The sequence below is a fragment of the Monomorium pharaonis genome, chromosome 10, assembly GCF_013373865.1.
Source record: "Monomorium pharaonis isolate MP-MQ-018 chromosome 10, ASM1337386v2, whole genome shotgun sequence".
Taxonomy (NCBI): domain Eukaryota; kingdom Metazoa; phylum Arthropoda; class Insecta; order Hymenoptera; family Formicidae; genus Monomorium; species Monomorium pharaonis.
The window spans coordinates 16,908,825-16,933,512 of record NC_050476.1 but is presented as its reverse complement, the minus strand read 5'-3'; the positions used below and the strand labels follow the sequence as shown (position 1 = coordinate 16,933,512).

General features: G+C 27.6%; 1 protein-coding gene across 3 annotated transcripts in view; it reads left to right on the top strand.

Moving 5' to 3' along the window:
- The window catches only part of LOC105833920 (sodium channel protein 60E), a 168,006-nt gene that overhangs the window by 75,141 nt on the left and 68,177 nt on the right, over positions 1-24,688 (top strand). For all 3 annotated transcript variants that reach the window (XR_004964836.1, XM_028193838.2, XM_028193839.2), the window contains exon 2: positions 15,987-16,195. Coding sequence is in view for 2 of the 3 variants with exons in the window: in XM_028193838.2 (XP_028049639.1) it covers positions 15,987-16,195 (209 nt within the window). In the remaining variant the exon portion in view is untranslated. The remainder of the gene's footprint in view (positions 1-15,986; positions 16,196-24,688) is intronic.

Sequence of the window (24,688 nt, the reverse complement as noted above, 5' to 3'; positions counted from 1 at the left end):
ATTTTTTTATATGTGAGCATACGGGACACATTAAAAAGGTGAAATACCTTGAAAAAAAGTTAATTTTTATGTTCCTGAGTTTATACTGTTGAAACAATAAAAGATATGAAAAAAAAGTTTTAGATTAAGTTTCATAGCTTTTAATGTACTTTATAACGTTGCAATCAGATTTTTTTAAAATGTTACATTTTGTAAAACTCCTTTTTTCTCCCTAATTTTTGAAAATTTTAAAAAATTTCTAACAGCATGAGGAAAATTTAAATTTATTTAATGATAAATTTGATTATTTATAATAAAGTTGTTTCCGAAAACGCATTTTTCAGAAATACTTCTATATTGTTATATACGCGGGTCATCATATTTGTCTCAATGCCTATTGCGACGTTTGTTTCTATATTTTTTTTACATATATATGCTCTAAATAATATAATTTTTAAAATTTTTTATACATATATAAATTTTTTAACTTTGTTAAATATATTAACGAAATATGCGAATAATAAGGCAAGCATGCAGAAAATATAGTATAGTAGTACGGAAATGAATTATTGCACTGCTCACGTCATCCATTGGTAAGACAGAAACAGTAAATGATGAATTATTTGTGTGAGAAAATTGTTCCCCTAAACTCGAGTTTTTAATTGTTATTCTAAAATATTATGTACGATATTCTGTTTAACGTTAGTCTGATATCAGTTTGTGATATACGGCATAGATTTTGTTTACATACAATATATATATTTTTCAGAAAGGCTAACGTAAAATAAAATTATCTCTTTCTGATATTAATTTTCCACGAATGGATAGAAGTAATAAATTCGAGATTGAAACAATAAATTAGTAAATTAACACCTAATTATGCCAACTTTTTAAAATGATGGTAATGCTAACTTCTCACAAAGATACTGTAAAACACGCAATAATTCTTCTATTAGAGATTTTACTAGAAATAGTTTTAAAATAAAAAATGATTAACATATTTGAAATGTTCTTTAAATATATTAATCATCTTTTATCACAAAATTAGTTAAATGATATTACATAAATAGACAACATTCGTGTTGTCTACCTTCTTTTGGGGAAATAAGAAAGATTCTCCAAATGTTTTATTTTTCATAGGCAAAGAACAAATCTTTTAACTGTTTCTAGAAAGGTGAGAATGAACCACGTGATACCTATTAAGATACAATCTAAACACGGATGCAGTCTAATCTAATACGGTAGATAGGTTAATGGCTTATTACACTGAGCATAGTTAATGCAAGGTCAAGTAATCAAAGGTTAAAGGGCGCTAAATCGACCAATTAACAGATGTGACCCTTTATACACAACTGATTCGTATATGACTACCTACATATTCTACATAATTATAATCCAAAAGTACTTACATAAGAATAACTCCAATAATTGCATATACAACATAAATCTCTTTTATATATTATATAACATAACCATATTTTTTGCTACAAAGGAGTTTGGACTATTTATAATTTCTAAATCTTTAATAAATAATTTATTTAATTATTTATGAAATATTTAGAAATGCTATTCTTCTTCTTCTTCTTCTTCTTCTTCTTCTTCTTCTTCTTCTTCTTCTTCTTCTTCTTCTTCTTCTTACACCCAATAGATTTCTTTCCCAAATGGGACACAGTACCACGATTTAATGATATCAGAGAACAACAATCGTGGGAGTCAGATTGCGTCCTTATTTCCAAGAATTAGCTCTTGTTAGATTAATTTCTTCTCTCCATATATTGGGTGGATGACAAATCTCTCCTTTCAGCCTATAAGGACAGTCTCTTGGCACGCAACTCAACAAGATTAATTATTCTAAGTACCAAGCTAATTTAAATTTTAATTTTAGTGTGTCTACTACGAAATTGATCATTGCCTTGGCGATTCGCTTGTCCAAAATAGAAATCATGTACTCAACGGTGAAAGGAGCAACAAGTTTTAGCTCAAATAGTTTGTTATATAGAGTCACTCTGGTATTAATAAAGTTGGGACATTCCCAAAAAATATGATTAATGTCTTGAATTAAACAGCCACAGTCGCAATCAGGAGTCTCCGTCCAGTCAAACTTGTATTTAGTAGCGTTAGTGTAAGTATACCCTATGATAATTCTAGAAAGAATGAGTCTTCGAAATAACTTGAACTTAGAAGTTCGGAGGATATTCTATTCAGAAAAATTTTATTCATGAAATAGTTCCCAGTGTTTATATTGATTCTATTTAAGAATTCAACATCTGATAATTTATAATCTTTTTTTAATACTGACAGGACTTTCGGAAAAGCTATATAAGTAAAAAAAAATTACTGATAGTTTCACCAATCAAAGCCCCATCCTTCGCAGCTTCATCCGCTTTTTCGTTCCCTACTATATTTTTATGAGCAGGGCACCACGTAAATCGTATTTTACTTCCCCGCTCTTTAGCCATAGAAATGCTATTAAAACAGTACTATGTTTTGTGTATGTTTTGTATATTTTACTTTAAGTTTTTGTAAAAATTTTTATCTAAAAATGCTGAAATAATAATCGTATAAGTTTATGTTGTTATTTGTCTTTTGTTTTGTAATAATTTATATAATAATTGCAAAATTAATTTTTGAAATATATTTAACAATAATTGTGCTAACAATTATGCTAATTCAGCAATAATTGTTTACATGATTCTCACCATAATTCTCTAATACCATAATTATACAGGCATATATGTTAAGTATCAATTTTTAAAAAATTGCTATATGTTGCAATAATTCAATTTAGAATTAATGATTAGAAAAATTAAATTAAGATTTATTACATAATATGTTATATATTATATATATGTCATATATTATACATTTTGAAATAAAAATAATGCTAAAATTTTTCTGCATGTGTTTCCTATCTGGGAATATACATATTATTCTTTTTTTTTACTTTACAATTTTTAAAATCGGAACATTTCTAAAAATATTAAATGCAGATTCAGAAACTGGATTGCTCAAATCATATTTTTTACATTACAGAAAAACTAATAAAAATTAATTTACCTTTAAAAAAAATTAAATATAGTGAAAGTTTTAAACATTAAGATACAATCTTGAATATTAATTTATAAATTAAAACTAAAAAAGAAATATAACGTTAGATACGCGTAATGCGATTTAGCAATATTTTTTGCACAATTGTGAGCTATATAACCATCAATTTAATGATCTAGCAATTATTATATTTTCTTGCAATGCACGTATTACTATATAATAGAATATCCGTGAATATTATACATGTATTATCAAATTATCATAAATAACACTATAAATAACATGAAATTTCTGTGTCAACCCTTAAGTAACATTATGAAATGTATTGAATTCTCTCAAGACCTCGAAGTCCATTTATAGAAATGATGCATAAAAAAAATTACAATCCAACATTTCATGTAATAAAATTCTATTTTGATCCATCTACTGTCATCGAGAAACGAGATTATATGCATCTGCGATGCGATGTTTTAAAGTTACGTGAGTATGCAAAATATATACGTATATTTTTTCAGGTTAAAGTGTATAAATTTTTTAGCAAATAACTGGGGGTAAAACTAAAATGTCAGTTTTTATCACATACATATATTACAAATTTAAAGTTAAACAAGTTTTACGAAATTAAGCTGCATTAAAATGAATAAAAAGAAAAGATGTTTGTTATATGTATACATGTATCATAAATATAAAATATTTTACAATAATGTAGAACGACGTATAAAATGACGTGACAACATTAATCTCGTATCAAAACTTTTTTTATTATTATATTATTTTTTTATTTGTATTATCTAAAACAGTTTGCGCATTTAGAACGAATTAATTATCTGAAGTACGATTATCTTAAACAATTTGTTCGCGCATTATTTGAGATCCTTATATTTATATTTATGATAACTCATATATAATTTTTATATATTTGTATACATATATGTATATTATTTTCTCATAACTTATGCCTACTTTTATGAACTATGTACACTGGAACCCCGCGTTAGCGGACTGTTCGGGGCTTTGGTCCGCTAACGCGGGGTTATCTCCTATTGCTTGGTTTCACTCCCACTCCGTGAAATACGCGACTGCATTGCTCATTGCTATCCCCCACACACGCTACTCATGTGGGCCGAGTGCATATGGAGGGGATAGTTTCCGCTAACGCGGAGTACGCTAACGCGGGGTTCCAGTGTATAGTATATGTTCGAAATTTAAGGAGTCCGAATATCAAATTGCATTAAATTTCATTGCAAACCATCGCGTTGCAAGCTCTTTCGTGGCAATGCTTTCATGGAATATAACGTGCTCAAATCAATTAATCAAACAAGATCAAGATTAACAAAATACCATAATTTGAATAAACTTCATGCTAATAAAAATCAATATTTTCGGAAAAACAAGCAAAGATTATTTTTTTTATTAAAAAGTTATAAAATAAATAAAAAACGACAAGAAAGTATTATTAGTTGAAAAAGGCTTCTACACTCAAAATAAAGTCGGTAATGAATTGGAAATCAATGGCAAAAAATTAGTTTTTATAAGATGTTGAATATGAAAGAGATTTATATAGATAAAGCATTTTAATTATTTTTTATAAATTAAAAGATTAATTTAGTAATTAAAACAGAAATATCTTTTTGTTTAAATTTATATAAACATATTTTAGTTTCCGTATATTAGTTTAAAATTTATTCTAGTCTATTCCGTTAGATAAAGTTTGGAATAATTAAAACCGAAATTTACTACGGTTTCTTCCACTCACTAGCCTTTTCCGACCAACCCTTAGACATCGATTGAGCGCTTATTTTCGCGACTATTTTTGCTCTCATTCGTGAAGCAGCTGACCATATGATACCTGGTCACCTTTGAATAACGCTAATTAATAATATGTTCTCGTTGCTTTAAATGTTAGTTAAAATATGTAACTTCCGACTATTATTAAAAGTCAATATTTGAAAAACGTTTTATAGAATTTTCAGAAGAACAGTTCTATAAAACGATCCGCACTAAAATACCGCGCGTTCTTCCTTTCTGGCTATAATCATTTAGTTTTGCGCAAAGGACTTCATGATTCACCTGTTAAATTACACAGACACTATAATTACGTAATAAAGTACGTATTGTAAGTAGTGATTATTTAAAACATGAAATAACGTTACACCGTTTTATATTATTTTTGTGTTGGCTGATTCTTTGTCATTCGTATCGCGCCATTAAGACATATTTTTTCGTGCACACTACAAAAATAAGTCTCTTTTCATGCGTAATTCTTTTGAACGAAATTTAAATTTAATCGAAATTGAAAAAACACTTGGTATTTATAGAAGAACTTTCATATATCCATACTAATATTTTATGTTAAGGAAATATTTTGATCTTGAAAATTAATGCTAAATCAAAAATATAATGTAAAATATCTCGTATAATTTTAGCAACATTGCCCTACGCAATAGTAAAATATATAATCATGTATTTAATAATATAATAATTGTTCTGTTTTCTTTGGAATGCGTATTTTACTAACAATAAGTTCACAAATCCTACACATAAATTACAAATAGCACGAAATTTCTGTACTAACCATTATAAACTGTATTTTTTGAGATTTTAAAATCTATTTATTGTTAAACATATACTGATCTCAAATTCATCTTTAGCAATTGAGAGTAAAAACAAAAATTCAGTTGTATAAGTTCTACCAAATGCATATATATTAATTTTAATTTAAATTTTTTTTTTATGAAGGTAAAACTACGTTAAAAATATATAGAAGGAGAATACCATAAATTTAAATGCTTTAAACATAAATACTTTTACAATAACGATGTGAAATATTTAAAATAATTTGAGCATATTTTTTTTGCTTATCTTGTCTATTTTTCTAACTAGTTCTCAGTCACCATGTCAATTACTTCAGATAAATTTATTCAAACACATATCTAGACATATCTTGGAAATACAGGTTTTCATAATTATATGTCACATGTAGCTGAATTATGTTGAAACAACGTCACGAAAAGATGTGTAGGCACTGTCACAATTATGGACACTATCATTAAGTATGTATAAATGGTCTAATGAACGATACTTTTTTACCATCACATGAATATTTGCAAAGTACACTGCAAGAATTACGTTAATTATATTATTATGGACATTTTAATCAGTTTTCCGTGTACCCGATCTTACTATTAACACTATTTACAAACGACTGACAGGATTCCAATAGAGAAAGTTTCCGAAGTTCCTGAAGAGCTCCTGGGATTGTTATGATACTTCAAGTCAGCACGAATGACGTTGTTCCACAAATTCAAAACATACTTGTCACGAGAATATAACTAATAATTGTTATACGAAAGATTAGACACTATAAGACGGATATTTCATTATAAAGTGTAAAATAGTTTAAAAATCGAGTATATAATAAAAGATAAAATATATTTATATATAAATAACTTTATATAATATATGAATATGTCGTTCTTAGATAAATATTTATCAACATGGAAATACATTAACAACAGGCCAAAAAAATAATATTTTGTGCATATTTCTTTGATTAATTGTAGATTAATTGGGATTAATTAGGATTAATAATATAACACTTAATAGTATTTAAAGAAGATTAATTCTACGTTATTAAAATTTTATATTAAGAGGTTTTTGTTTAAAAGTCAAAGAGTTATAATTTTATTTTTTTTAATTCTTAAAAAAAGAGAGAAGACATATACGTATATAAGGTTTCTTAATAAAATTTTAAATATTAATAAAGTTATAAAAATTTGTAAAATGTATATATATATATATATATAAAGTAGCGCATATTAGTTAAATAACGTTCCATTGTAACGATGAATCAATCTTTTGCCGTAAAAAATTTTATACACATATAAAAAAATACATGTATTTTATGTATACATGAAATTTTTATTCAGCTATTATTTGAGATTTTCTTGATTTATTTGTTTCATCAAACATTTTTGTGTGATTATATATTTATTAGTTTTTATGTTATCAAAATTTATAGGTGAGCATGTATTTTTTAATTTAGCTGACATGATTTTTTAGAAAGATTGAAGCTATCGATTTCGTGCAGACATATGTAAAACACATGTTTGTTTATCGCTCGAACAAAATATTATTGCAATATTTACAAACGACTGACAGGATTCCAATAGAGAAAGTTTCCGAAGTTCCTGAAGAGCTCCTGGGATTGTTATGATATAAACTGACTTTGTCGTACAAATTAAATAAATTTTATAAGTGAAATTCAATTAACTTTGCTAAAAAATTAAAAAATACTTCTTTTTCCAAAATTGCGTTATTTTTAATTGCAACATTTTTCATTAATCTAGTTTCAACGATATACATGTATTTTACGTATACATGAAAATTGAAGCTTCTGAGTAGTTTCTGAAAATTTACATAACATAAAAATTAATAAACATTTATTCATATCAAAAATTATAAATATTTATTAAATATGTACAAGAAGATGTGTAATAGCACAGAAAAATATGGGGTATAACAGTTTTTTGTAAGAAAGTTTTCAAATATAGGTAAACTTTTGGCTCTTTGAAATAGAATATGTAATAATAAGATATTGTAAAAAATAAATTTATTCTTTACAAAGAATAAATAATTTAAATATATAATAAAAATTATAAAGTTACAATTTTGCATATTAATTTGCAAATTAGTAAGAAGTGAAGAAAATATAAAGTATGTAAAAAAATTTTAGCGGTTTTCTTCTACGTATATTATAATCATAATTTTTTGAGGGTATAATAACACAGCCACACAAAAAAAGTGGTTTGACCTGTATACAAAATCCATGTATTTTTATGGATTTTGGCTTGCACTGAATCCAAATCTGATGTCAGAATTGGTAGATTGGTTCGCTGTTTCGAGAAAAACATCAGCGAAATTAAGTGTTCATTTAGTGGATTTTCGAGCTTTTTTTAAGGTTTCCTCGAAACAGCGAACCAATCTATCAATTCTGACATCAGATTTGGATTCAGCAGGCCAAAATCCATAGAAATACATATGGGTCTGGTATACAGGCCAGACCACTTTTTGTTATGTAGCTGTGTAATTGTTCTATTTTCTTTATATTACGCTAATTCTATGTACACATGCATTTAGAAAATTTAAAAATAACAAAAAATTGCAGAAATAACAAAATGCTAATAATATGCCATTACATCAGCAAATTTGATCACGTAACTGTTGAATAGATTCCTATTAACTGTATCTCCTTTAAGCTTAGTTTTTGTTATTATTATTTGCAAGTCATAACAATATATAAAAATGCAGAGAAATAAAGCTCATCTTATTGTCATATTATCGCCTGCTCGTTTTGATATGTATATTTCTAATAATATTAGAGAAACAGTAGATTATATTTGATTTGTTGTTTTATTTCTGCAATACAATATGTATCACACATTTAAAATACATACTTTTGACAGATTTGACTATCTGGATATTATCAAATATATTATAAATATTAATAATTTGATTATGTTAACAAGTTTTATTATCTCAAGCAGTTTCATTATATCCGATCATCTCTAGTGGTTTCATTTTGATCCGTTTTATCGTCGTCTGCAGTTTGATCATCTTTAACAGTTTGATCGTGTTTAGTAATTTGGTTTGTCGTGAGCAGTTTTATCATCTTATGCAGCTTGATAATCTCGAGCGCTTTGATCACATATAACGATATGAAAATCTTGATCACTTAAAGTTTGACTATCTAAAGCGAATTAGTTATCTGAATGCGCTCGACCTTTTTTAATCGGACTAATTATTTTGAACAGTTTCATCATCTTTAGCAATTTGATTATCTTGAGCAGTTTGATCATTTTTAACAGTTTTATTAACTTAAATTTGATTATCTCTAGCAGTTTAGTTATCTATAATGGTTAGAATACTTTCACAGATTTGATCATTTCAAGCACTTCAATTATATAGAACAATTTGATAATCTTAAATTTGATCATCCAAAACGTTTCATTATAATTAAGACAAAATCAATTTTAGGTTAAAGTTTTGATTTTTGTCTTTTGTTTATAATTAGTAATCAGAATAAAATTTCAATCCGCGCCCATATTTCAAATATATCAATATTTCAGAATTTTATAGCTGCCATTTTAAATCCATCATTTTAAATTTTGATCTTGATAGTTAAAATCAGTGCTCTCCAAACCCATAGAATTATTTTTATATATTAAAACATATTTTCTGGGAGAGCCAGAGGTACGAAAGAGTTAACTCACACTATGATTTTTATAAACTTATTATTTTCTTGTAACTTATCTATTATAAAAAATTATGTATTATATATTTTCAGAATCTCTTGACTCTAAACGTTATATCATGTTAAATATTTTGAGTGAATTTTACATTGCAAGTATTCATGTACCTATACTTCTTCACAATACCACGTAATCAATTAATTCATTAAAATTAAAGTTGCTAAAATTAATTTTTTTATAAAGTAAAGTAAAAATTGATATTTTCAAAAAAAGCTGACAAAATATAATATTTTTTATGAAAAATAATAAAACAGAATACAATGTTGGCAATAGAAAAAACTTTTTCCAATTTAAACTTTATCGACAAATTAATTTTATTTTATAAAATATAATATTTTATTCTATAAATTAAAAGAATTGAGAGAGAGAGAGAGAGAGAAAGAAAGAGAGAGACGTACCAAATAAATGAATTTTTTGTTAAACGTTATTGACTAATAAGTTTGAAACATATCTACATATGCTCTCTTTCCTTAAAACATATGTTAAATATGTCACGCCTTTACTAACGATTAACATTTGAAGAAAGTTTCAGACAATAGTATAAAAAAATTAGTATTAGATGAACATCGTACTCTTTTTCTGTCTGACAGTTTGTTCTAGTCTGCGCGAAGTATTTTCCAATTCATCTGCGGAATTATATGTACAAACGCGATAATTATGTAATATTAATATCATACATATTATAACAATGATTATTTAAAATATAAAATAACGTTTCACCAGTGCACAATGGCTGAAGAGCGTTATAATTGTGCGGCATAAAATAAAGATTAAAAATAAAGTAATAAAAATTATAAAACAACTTATGGTACATTATACACAAGCGCGCATTTCTCAGAAACATTTAATTTTTTATTTCAAGTTTCGCCTATGAGTCATAAAACAAATTATGAAGTAAAATCATTGTTTACATTCTAAAAAAGGTATAAAATTCTGCGAAGTTTTATAAAAATTTTTTTAAGTAATGGGAAACCAAGGAATTAATGCTCAACTTATTATAGACTTTAAATTATATTTAATAAATAATTTCTTATAATTTAATTTCAATTTGTCTTTCACAAAAATGAATAATGTAATAAAAAATGTATTTTTTTTATGTGTGTGTATCCATATATATCTTTTTGTATAGTGTAAATACCTGATACTACATTTTTACTTATATTTTACTTTTATTCCATTAAAATTAAAAAAAAAAAAAATTTTATTATAATATAATAAATCTTTTTAAAATCCGTAAAAAATATATTTTAATTTAACTTTTCGTCATCTTATTTACTATTAAAAATCATATTATTATCGTATCTAAATCATTTTTAGTAGGATGAAACTGCATTAAAAAAAGAAAACAGCATAACATAAATTCTTCAAAATATTTTACGCATAAAATAATATTTATAAAATTATATGTGATTGCATCGATTCGTATTTATCATAATATGCATCACATAACAAAATGATTCTTATATCTGGAAATCGGAGATTATAGAATATAATGTAACACATTATATTAATCTTGATTGATGATGATCATTTTGATTATATAAACGTATATTATACATGGATTATGTTGTAACGATCTCTCGACAAAACACATGATTATTCATTATTATGTCTATCAGCAGATATAAGCAGAAACAGTTAACTGAAGTATATTTGAATAAAAAAAAAACACGTAATCTCAATGTATGGTATACTGTAAAAAATATTAATACGCCAACTCTTATAAACGTTTAAATATCATAGTTCCCTATTTCTGGAATTACACAAATTTGTTACTGACATTATAACGACATTATAATTGACATTATATATAAACTAATAAATTTCTTATAAATTAGGATTAAATGCGAAAGTTTGCAAGGAATGAAATGTTATTATAATCCAAGTTAACTTTGCAAACTTAAAATGTGTTTATTATAAGAAGGTAAATACGATGTCTCTATAAGTATAGTGCGTATGTTTTATTATAAATTTTGAAATGATTTAAAAATTGTGTATATTTTAATATATACAGTATAGTTATATGACGTAGAATATTGAAATGAAATGAGTATGTGAAATATGGAGTATGATATAGTTATATAATAAAAATTTTATAAAAATATAAATAATATACAATAATGAACTTGTTTTAAGATAGAGATATATTGGCATAAAATATATTAAGCAAAATGAAAATATGACACTTTTACGTTTACCCTTTTGTGAGAATTTTTTTCTGAGAATAATTAACATCTAATTCGTCTTATTAAAGGTTTTTAGATTTATTGATTATAAATCTGTACTCAATATTTTAAAATTCAAAATGGCGAATTAAAATAAGTTTTGCTTAAATAAAAAAAATAGCATTTTGCCTGTTATATTTGATATATTTTTAATTTTAAGTATGTTTTTCTTAACCTAGTAAACACCAAGCAACAGTAACATAACACTAATGTTATTATTATATAACTTAACAATGTAATTATTACATAACCATATGTGATGTATGATATATAAATGTTTTATATATCTTATGTATCTTTATATATACATATATATATATGTATATATATATGTATGTATATATCTTTGACTTTAAATGTTCTGATGTAAATTTAACTGTTTTGAATTGATATTTGTTTTTTATCAAAAGCGTACGTCAGTTTATATTATAGACATAGTTTTATTCATTGTCAGTCAGATCATGTCATAGTTATATTCAAGTGCTGATCAAAACATTAATTAATGTCATTCTGGCTGACTTCATAAAATAAAAAAATTTTACATTATTTTTATATATCTGTGTTTTACAAATTTTTTATTTATCTATTTTATCTACTGTGTGTGTGTGTTTTTTTTTTATTTATTCTTTTATGTATATACATATACATTCAAATCTCTCTCTCTCTCTCTCTCTCTCTCTCTCTCTCTCTCTCTCTCTCTCTCTCTCTCTCTCTCTCTCTCTCTCTCTCTGTGTGTGTGTGTTGTAGCAAATTAATTGTAGCAAAATTTCTTACTACTGTGAAATTAATTAACACATTTTCTACCGTACTCCATATTCGTTACCAAATACATCATGAATGACTTAAAATTGTCATACTAACCGTTATGCGGTGAAATCTCTCGAAACTTTCCAAAGTCCGTTGCCGGAAGCGATGCATTCAAAACCGCATGTATCTTACACGACATTCAATTTTAATTCAGAGCAACTCCCGTCGAGCTATATCACGCACATTTGCACTCGCAATACTTAATGTTTTATCAATGTTAACAAGTTTATTTCTTTTGGATTAAAATATATGAATTTGCTTAACGATGATCGAAAGTGAAATGGAAATGTCAGTTTGTATCGTGCACTACATATATCACGTATTTGATAAATTCAAATCATTCTTACGAAATTAAAATCACGAAATTATGAGAATGTAAAAGATAAATATAGAATACTTAAAATATTCTGTGACAACATAAAATAACGTTTAAAGTAATACGATCACGTTGATCTTCGTCATACTTTTTAATCGAACCAAAGACGTAGTTCCACCAAGATTATCATAATTACTATCACTACATATATGTATAAATCCTTAGCCAAGAAATAATTATTTAACTCTATACGTAAAACCGTAGCGACCATTAAAAGAAATCCCACATTTAGCCACAACATTTTAATATCCTCGCCTCCTCTGATTTACTTGAACCAGCTACTGAGATGATTTGTCTAATAAGATTTCAATTGAGAATTTGCGAAGAAATCCCGGGTATGTTATGATAAACAAATCAACACGAACGACTTCGTGCTTCGCTCTGATCCGCCGAAACACATTTCTGGTGGGAATATAAACTGACAATTGTTATGATGTTTTCAACTAGAAATAGAAAACCGATATTATAATTTGTAAAACCTATACGCGACCGATATTTTAGTTTGAAAACCAAATGTATGTCAGAATATAATCAGATAAAACCGACTCGCTTAACAAATTTGTTTACATCGTGCCAGAAATAAAAATGCGTTAATACAGAAATGTGGATAGATCGATATTTTATTGAGAAAACGTTTAACAAATCAACACTTTTGTATAGAAAATAATCTTGCATGGTCTTCCCGCGCCGAAAAACATCTCGCAAACCATATTTTCTGAATATTCACTGAATGAATATCTCGCTGGCAGTTATCTGAATGCTAAAGCGACTTATTATCAATAATTATGTGTTGACCCACTGCCGCATTTGGAGTCTGCGCTGTTTTAGTGTGTTGTGTAAACATTACAAACACTAGTATATCCATACAATACAGATCACTGCAGCCACACTGCTTTAATGTTGTAATATTACAAATTGCATTGCAAAGGTGTTACAGAGATATAATTCTGTAATATATTAACACACACTTGTAACATGACGTTAATTGATAACGTTGCAAAATAAAAAACTTTATAATTTAATATAATAATATATTTTATTGTAAAATATTATATTAAAATTATTTTTTACAATATTTGAACATAAAAGTTGTTAATAATAATCAAATTTTATTTGGATACTATTAACAATAGTCAAAAGTATAAAATAAATGAAAATAAAAATATTTAACTAAAATTTAATAATACATTTATTTTTATAAAACAAAAATGTTGTTGAATCGATATTTATAATTAATTCTTATTTTAAGACTATTTCAGGTAATGAATTACTTAAGATGCTGCAAAGAATCTGTAATTAAAAATCTAATCGTAAACTTACATATTCAAAATTTCTTAGTAAAAATTTTACTTATTTTACTATAGAATGTTATAATTTTTTAAATTATTGTACATGTAAAGTTTTTAATGTGATATAAGGAAACGTGCATGAAACACCTGTTGTTAACAACCGACACATTTGAATTAAAAAATGTAGCATGAAAGGTGCGCGGTCGGAAATTTACCAAGAATGAAGAATTATTTTTAAAAAAGTATTTATTTTAGTAAAATGAAAACACTATCTCTGAGCAAACATTATTTTCCATTAACAAAAATTTGAATTGTAAAACCTCACGGCATTACGAAAGTATTCAATGTTAAAAATTATCTTAAAAATCCTAGAGAATTAGTATAACCAACAAATAGATGAATATTTTACGAATTGAGACGTTATAGTTGTGTAATTTAAAAATATGTACATGTACTTATGCATGGTCGCATACAGTTGGTTTAAAATAAGTGTAGATGCCGTTTTTTAAATACTGTATATACGATATTCAAACGTCATTATTCTTCATAAGCGTGACATTTCCAAAATAGAAAATTCGAATCAGCGTATTCTCGAAATAGAAACTTCAATTTTATTTGTCGAAACTTTTTGGTCTTTTTATATTGTGCTTCTACAAAATGTTTAAAGTTCATATTTATTTCTATACTTTTCAGTTTGATTGGTAATTGTGAGCACATTCATATCATTTTCGTTTTTCTTCTGAATACAAAAACGCATATATATATATTTATATTTATACATTAAGATAAGTATAGATGGCAAAATTTGACAAACAATTATAAAGGGCTCGTTAATGCTAAGCAAAAATAATACGATAAACAGGTCAATATATCGAGCAAAGACAAATTATCCTAATACATTAATTAATTAAATAAATACTATGTAATTATAAATGCGACTAATAACACTGTACAAACAATTATAAAGGGCTCGTTAGTGCTAAGCAAAAATAATACAATAAACAGGTCAATATATCGAGCCAAGACAAAATTTTCCTAATACGTTTTTTAAATATTTTGAATATTTTTCAACCAAGTGTTATTAGTCGCGTTTATAATTATATAATGTTTATTTAATAAATTATAACGTATTAGAGAAATTTTGTCGTGGCTCGATATATTGACCTGTTTATTGTATTAATAACACTGTGTTAAAAAATGTTCAATTTCGAAACGTTTCGACTATACTTACAATACTATACTTGTTAGTCCTCTTCAGTCACAATAAATTACCAATATGTATGAACTTAAACATGAATGAAATAATGGACACGAAAATATAATTAAACAGTTAAAAATGATGACCATAAAACAACGCACTTCGTATCAAATTGTGTAATAATAAATAAAAACGTGAACAATAAATAATACAATTAAATGAATAATAAAATGAAAAATAATAAAATTTTTTCGTAAGTCGGTTTTCATATTAAAATAATTCTATAAAGTCAAAGACGATGGAAAACGTGTTATGAATAACATAAACTGATATGCGTATTGTAGAATACTGCAAGCTTAAATATGTTGATCCCAGATCTTAAAATACAATATTAAAACGAGCAACAACACACTAGGAGTGTGAGAAGAGAACTAAGTATAGTCGAAATGTTTCGAAATTGAACATTTTTTAACACAGTGTTATTAGTCGCGTTTATAATTATATAGTATTTATTTAATAAATTATAATGTATTATGATAATTTGTCTTGGCTCGATATATTGACCTGTTTATTGTATTATTTTTGCTTGGCAAAATTTGATTTATATATATATTTAATTATATATATATATTTTTTTATTTATATATAATTTTTGAAAATTGCTATAATCCATTGTACATTTATCATTTCGATCTGTATCCAGGTTTGGAAATCCATAAAAATAATAACAGCTTGTTTATTTTTGTCTTTCAGACGTTCTGCGTGGTGTCCAAGAGATTCCGCAAGAATTACATTCATAGGTTTACGGCGACCAACAGTTGGTTCATATTCTCCCCGTGGAATCCTATACGACGGTGCTGTATCTTCCTAAGTACGAATCAGTACTTCGATTACGTGGTCATGGCTACTATTCTTCTTAATTGCGTCTTCCTGGCCATGACCGAAACCGTCGAGGAAGCTGAGTAAGTATAAATTAATGCCTATGCAGTAGCCGTGACTTAATCGATCAGCAACAAATAAGTATTGAAATTGTGTTCACACTTGGATTGCCATTATGAAATAAAATATAAATATATATATATATATAGTTATTACGAAATAAAATGTTATTTACAGAATTAAAAAATTCAATAACGTACTCTTTAATTTCTCTTATTTCTTACCACAAAAATTTAATTAAAGTAGCTTTTTGTTTTACTTCTCTGTTTTAAATATATTGAATATCTGGTAATTATTGAATTATTTATATTTATATTAATATATTATAATATCATTATGTTAACATATTTAATAAACAAAATAACATTAATGCATTACATAAGTATAATACATATAAAGTTATGCATTATTAAAAATTTATTATATCCAAATCCGATTTAGGAATAAATCTGATAAAGGATAAAGTTATAATAGAAGAGCTTATCATTTCCATGCATTTGTAAAACCTCCATTGAATATAAAAGTCTTTAATATTTTTAAATTTTACTAAGAAAAATTTTCCTCTATATTGAGAATCTGTTTAACTTATAATTTAAGATATAACTTTGCGTTTAAATTAATTAATTATTAATTTGCTCTTAAATCGTTTGCTTTATAAATAACTATACTTGCGGAATAATAATAAGAGTTTGATATTGTCATTTGCGTAAATGAAATTCTTTATGACTACAGCTATTATTCTGTTTTCTTTGTTCTTTTATTCCTTTATTCACTCTGTCATAAATGTGCAAACATTAAAGCGTTCCGCGGTCTAAAGATAATTAAAAAACAAAGGCAAATAGTTATTAACGGTTGCGTTTACATAAAATATCTTTTTATAGAAGGGATGCAATAACATAAATATATATATATATATATATGTATATATATATATATTATTATTGATTTTAACAGCTACTGAAACTTTATCTTTAGATGTTGAAAACTCGCAATTTTCTAATTTGTTTGCTAACAAAAATTCTTAATTTTGAACCCTCCAGTCTCAATGCAAAGACATAATTATCTCGTGCATATTATTTAGCCAGTCAATGCGAACAAATAAAAACAAAACTTGAAGATTGAAGATAAATTTTTTATATCTTTGCATTTTGGATTGAAATAGGGTCCTGAAAGTCATTTTCTTCATATCTGAAATCAATTTTAAAATTTACTTGTTTTTAAGGGATAGATGAGCATTTTTTAGATTAGCAAAAATTGACCTTTTTTTCATCTTGAAAAAATAAAAAAACATCAATTTCTGCAAATCCAAGAAATTTGTCTCCCTTAGAAGAGATTGAGTTTCAAAAATAATCTCACATAAAGAAAGCAACCTCAAAAATCACTCAAAAATTTCAATTCAAAATATACAAGTATAAAAAATTCATCTTTAACCCTTATTTTCAATCTTCATAAAATATCATAAGAAGAAACTACATTTAGCATATATAAGGGTAGTTCAAAAAAACATTTGAAGAGTGTTGGTAAAGAATAAATAAGGATCTAAGAAAAATAATGTAAGAAAATTCTCATAAAATTTTATCTTTAAATCCCTCTTTTAGCGACCATATTTAATTTCTTAAAGATTAACATGACACTGACACCAGGAAAGAGCAATCACAAAAATATCTTTAGAATAGCATTTGTTTACGTGAATCATCTATTAATATAAACAGAATATGTCAATATCTATAACGGATAGTCGATTGAGCGGTAATGGGTTAAGATATGTTACGTCCCGATTTTGGATGTCGATATTAGACATTTTGGCTATCTAGGAAATAGAAGAGGGTTCCGTTTGCCTACGTTCCCGATTGCCTACTGCTTCGTTTACACACAAATTATGCAGAAATTTCCGATTGCCGACATTCCCGATTGCCTACTGCTTCGTTTGCACACACGAAAATAATCAAGGTACAAAATACACATTGCACACGTTATATTATTACGCTCATACACATTGCACACGTGACGCTATTGCACACGTGCACATTGCACACGTTATATTACTACGCTCATACACATTGCACACGTGACGCTATTGCACACGTGCACATTGCACACGTTATATTATTACGCTCATACACATTGCACACGTGACGCTATTGTACACGTGCACATTGCACACGTTATATTATTACGCTTATACACATTGCACACGTGACGCTATTGCACACGTGCACATTGCACACGTGATATAATTACGCGCAAACACATTGCACACGTTACGCTATTGCACAACCCATGTGGAACAGTACGAAGCGTAGACGCACACACACACACACACGCGCGCGCGCGCGGAGGATGCAAGGGGGCTTTGCTCCCCCCTCCCGCGCCCATCCCGTTGGTAGGGGTGCATGGAAAGTCGCAAACTCATGTGGTAATTGTCACGTGTGCAATGTGTATTTTGTACCTTGATTATTTTTGTGTGTGCAAACGAAGCAGTAGGCAATCGGGAACGTAGGCAAACGGGACCACCCCGGAAATAGTATAACTAATTAACAATTTATAATTTAAAATTTTATTATTTAATATTTATTTTTTAAACTGCCACTTATGAATAATTGTCTAATGACTCTGATACAGTAATTTTACTAAACTTGTATTTAGATATAAATTAGCGAGTGGCTTTCAGTTGCCTACTTTTGCAGTTGTCTATAACTTCGTTTGCATACAAATTTTGCAAAGGTGCCCGATTGCCTACATCTCGATTGCCTACAGCTTTGTTTGCACACACCAAAATAATTAAAATTTAAAAGTACGATTGCACACATGATATTATTTCGCTTATACACATTGCACGCATGATAATATTTTGCTCATACACATTGTACACATGATATTAATACGTTCATACACATTGCACACGTGACATTGTTACGCACATACACACTGCATATATGACACTATTGCACACATAAGTTAAAGGAACAATAATAACACATTGCACACATGACATTATTGCGCATATACACATTGCACACATGATGTCATTGCACCCATACACTGGAGGCACGATTCCAATAACTTGGGCGCCTTGATTTGATGATGATTTCTGATAATATTTTTTATGTTAAACAAAAAATTGTATAGATTTTATAGGACTAACTGTTTTAGTTTTCGAGATATACCATATTAAAAATAAAAATAAATTAAAAATAAAAAGAAAAGTAGGTAGATCTCGCTTTGTATGGAAAGTCGCAAACTCATGTAGAACAGTACAAGCGTGGATGTCGTTTCAATCAAATTACTGCTTTAGTTAATGTTAGGATAAATTTATAGAATTTGATTAGTGATGTCTGTTTTACACTGTGCGCATCTGAGATTCACTCCCTTGATGTTGCTAGAGTATATGAGTGTAATGATATCATGTGTGCAATATGCATATGCGCAATAATATCATGTGTGCAATGTATTAATATTATTTCTTTAGCTTATGTGTGCAATAATGTCATATGTGCAATGTGTTTGTGCGCAATAATGTCATGTGTGCAATGTGTATGAGCGAAATAATATCATGCGTGCAATCGTACTTTTGTACCTTAATTATTTTCGTGTGTGCAAACGAAGCTGTAGGCAATTGAGACGTAGGCAATCGGGCACCTTTGCAAAATTTGTGTGCAAACGAAGCTGTAAGCAACTGAGAATGTAGGCAAATGAGACCTCCCCTAAATAACTTTTTAATAAAAAAAATCTAGTGATTATAATTAGTAATTTTATATTTAACTAGAAAATGTTAACTACATCTTTATATGTAGTTAAATCTATTAAATGTTCCAAAAGTGAGAAAATATCAAATCTAATCATGATAATTAGAAATTCTGTTTAGCATAAATAAAAAAAATACATTCTGCTATATATATGTTAGTATAATCAAAATATTTATCTGAATGTAATTAACTTGAATGGGCAATTATTTTTTTCTTTTTAAACTTTGTGATTGTTATAACAGATCTATCGCTCATAATCTCATCCAAAATTTGTTCTGTTTTTAATATTATATGTATAATTTTTATTTAGAATATTTATTCCGCTTAGAGCATGCAAAATATTCGTATTGCATATCTTATGCAGAACAAAAGAATTAAAAATGATAATAAAAAATCATTAGAGCATTCTAACGAATAGAAAAATAAAGTATTTTTTCAAATTATGTAAAACTTATTTAAATAAAATATATAAATAATTTAAATAAATAAATAGATAAATAATACCAATGTATTTTTGCTTTAAAAATACATATTTTTTACTTGAAAAAAGCAAAATATAATATTATAATAAATATAAAAAAAAGTTTAATCTAATAAATAATGTAATCTAATAAGTAATCTAATGGCGAATTTATTAAAAAGTATTTTTCCCAAATTTTAAATTCCTCGAATAAATCGTGTTTGAATTGTTGTGTAATCACTACATTATAAAGTAACATTTTGAAAAAATTCAAAATTTAGTCACTATAATTTTATATCTTATTTTTTTATATGTACATTTTTTCAATATGTATTTTCTTTTAAAACATTATATATTTATTTCTTTAAACAAAAATTTATAACATAAAGGCTGAAGAAGATAATTTTTTGCTTTTTGCTGTAATTCCTTAAAGCTCCTGTCTCTTCGTCACAGCCATATTGAATTTGTGATGTCAGAGACGAGAAATGACATGTTGACAACCTAATTTTTGCGTCCGTGTTATACCGAAATTATTCTGTATCTTGGTGCTGTAACTTGTGACGTGCTTATGAAACTTAAACTATGGTAAATGGTACATAAAAGAAACATTTTCCTATTTTTATGACAGGCAAAAATCGGCCTCGTATTACATTTATTTTACGATTATGTAATGATTATCGAGAAAAAAGGATAATATTCACTATATTTCTGAAGTAATATCATATTGTTGTTTTAACCAAATTTGTTTTTATTTGCAAATGACATAAAAAAATTTAGTTATTGACATGCTATTTTTCGTCTCTGACGTCATAAATTCAATGTGGCTGAGGCGAAGGAATAAGAGCCTTAAAGAAATTATAATAAAGCGTTATTTTAGAAAGTATATATGATTATTTAAAAGAATTACTAAAGTTACTTTATAACAACTAAATAAAATATTTCTAACGCACTGACTTCTTTACGCGGACGTAGATCGTAAAATAAAACTATAAAATCTTAATATCTACATAATAAACGCTTAATGCAGTTAATATCGTCAAACATTTTATCGTAGTCTCAAAACTCCAAGGCTAATTTAATAGAATTTCCACGCCTATTTCTCTCTCTTTTCCGCATGCATTAATACATCCAGAAACTCTTTCTATTGGAAGCATATTAACAGATTCTTTAAATATTTAAAGAATTATTAATGTTTATTGCATCATTGTATTAAACAAATATTTTCTATTGTAAAATCAAATTGCAGGTTACTAAACAGAGAGGTTTTTCTTAAAAATTTCGGAAAATCTTACTTTTTAATTTTTTTATAGTAATGAATAATATAACCAGTTTTTATTGATATAGTTAACTTATTTTAATAAATAATAATATAATAAATAAATTAATTTTTCGATAGATGCCGCATATATACTACAATTACTGTACGTTTCGTTAATTTAATCAGAACAATTTTCTTAGTATTTAAACATCTTAAAAAGTATTAATTTGTTTTTATATAAACAGGTCTCTTTTGTTGTGTGTGTATGAAAATATACAAAATTTACATAATTCCATTATAACAAGTACAGTTTTGCCTTGCCCTTTGCGTCTCGAAATTCATCTTGAAATTTATTTACCATTTCCGCGCATTGCAGTGTACGCCTCGGGTTAGATTTACATTAAACTTTAATTAGATTTTTGTCAGTTAATTGAAATCCACGCAGCATTCGGGAAATTAAAGACGGGCCTGACAGGTTCCTCTTTAAATACGATTTATGCACAATTGGCGTTCATTTCATATGTGTTCGCTTAGCATATAATCCTCTTAAGCTAAGTATCCTCCAGGGAATAGCTCGCGACAGTTCTCGTCGACTGCGAATAGCAATTCGTTTAACGTGCTTCCGCCAAATATGTCTCGCGGTAATTTTCCGCAACTGCGGCCTGAGCGAAGACGTACCAGATTAACGAGCTTTCAGGGTGGTGAGTAAGCGATCTCTTCAGAGTTCCTTTCGGAAAGTTAATTGGCGTAACTGGTTTAATATAATGAGGAACTCATGCACGTTTCAAGCAAATAATTTAGCATCTTTTAGAAAATATTATTAATTTTTTATTGATAATTCTCAGGAGGGTAGAAGTGGAGAGCTCTGTTTAAAATTATCGATTTATTAAACTTAGAAGACTTTAAGAATGGAGGTAAATCTAATTATCGTGCTCGAGCATAATTATTAACATTGATGCTGCACTGAGAAGAACAGTTGTTAACTTGACTAAATTTAATTAAATTCTGTCTACTCAATTAAATTTTTTTTAATTTATTGTTTATCTATACACATATGTATCTTATATCTAATTTGGACTCTTTTATTAACATTTTTTTAATTCTCAGAATTAAGAAAAAATGAAAAGATAAAGTTAATCTACATCAAGGCAAATAGATCTCAAACATATAAGTACTGGAACTGAGGAAACTTGATCAAATTGAAAATGTTTAATCAAATCAACAATTTTTTCTTAGTAAGAGCAACGATATGCTGTCTCGCTGTTTGCGATAATTCCAACGCAATTTCAACGATTCTGTGCTCGGACTGCAAAATGTTCATTAAAATCGTTGGTGTCGCTACACAATTCAGAAGAGTACCTAATCATGCTGCACAAAAGCGGACGTAAAGGCAGACGCGTCGCGGTTATTCCGTGCCCACGGAATGCAGAACCGCGATGGAGATGCAGTGGATGGTGCAGCACCCTGTATCTCCGCGCGCTGATGGTCGAAATGCCGCAGGGCGCGACGTCCGAGACACGGATAGAAGCTTTAAAGATCTTCTCGCTCTTTCTCTTTCCCTCTCGCCCCTCCCTCCCCCCCCCTCTCTCTCTCTCTCTTTCGTCGGGGCGCCGTCGAATTGGGTCGAAATTCTTTGCCGTTGCGCACGGCAACGTGAACGGAGTAGTAGAGGAGTAGAGGAAAATGTTCGTAAGAAAAATTCTTGACGTCGATAGCTGATCGTCTTAAATAATCAATAGACAGGACTATTATAAATTACAAATAAATAGCTTTCTCAAAAATACGAATCGGAATTTCTGTCATTCTTATAGCTATTCGACGAAGATTTATTGTAATGTTTCAACATGTAGGATAGCATAAATGCGATATAAAGATCTTTTATGAGACAGCTGTTTTATAAGAATGATGTATTTGTATTGTTGAAAATGTTAGAATTGCTTCTGTTGGCGAGTCTGTGATACGCTTAAGATGATTGATTCGAGCAGTTATATATGTAGAGGACAAACAGTGATTTATATGAATACAAGTTTAGACTTCTAATTTTAATTTTAATTATAAAATTTATATATAGTTTATGTACGTTAAAATTTAACACTATTAAATTGCTTGTCAATTTAATTTGTGAAATTACGCATTCTGATTTCATATCAAAGACCGTGTTTCAAAACCAACAAAATTGCCGCATTTATATGACCCGGAGGCAGCGATCGCAGATTGCGGCCCCGGTAGCATACAGTCGCATGGGGAGAGGACGATGACTAAGGGCAAGAACCAATCATATACTGAACACTCACTTATTCTTTAATATGATTGATTCTTGCCCTTAGACTTCATCCCCTTCTCATGCGACCGTATACTACCGGGGCCGTAATCTGTGATCGCTGCCTGGAGGTAGTAAAAATCACAAAAATTATTTGGCACCAAAATCCGCTGTAGACCAATATCAAGAGACACGGTATAGTTTTGCGCCAAGTGAACGCGCAGCACGATAGGTGACGATCTTAATTTTCATCTTTATGTTTAATTTAAAAATATTGTAATTTGTGGTACTATTGCACAAATATTTTTACAACAAATAAAATAAATATTTTTACGAGAAATAAAAATGTCTACAAATTTTTATTTTTATTAGAATTTTGTAGTACATATTAAACAAGAAAATACAAATTTTTTTAATTAACTATGTATATATAACTGTAATAAATTTTCATTATTTATAGAAATTTTTTGTCAAGAAAACAATTACTATATATTTGATTATTTTAATTGCATAAATATGGCATAATAGTTAACTCTAAAATTGTCTAAATTTTTACTTATTTAGATTATATTTGTAGTATGATTATTTTGTTCAATTTTAATTTTCGTTTAAGACTTTTGTTTACTAGAATTTTTGGTATTAACCTGTGACATTTGAGCGGCGCTTATGGTGAGAACAAATATGTACAATTGTTGACGGTTGCCAAACCTTATTGATTTACTGTGATAGATGAACGAACCAATGTGTTATTCTTTCATTTTTACAAGACTATGTTGATACAACACAAACTAT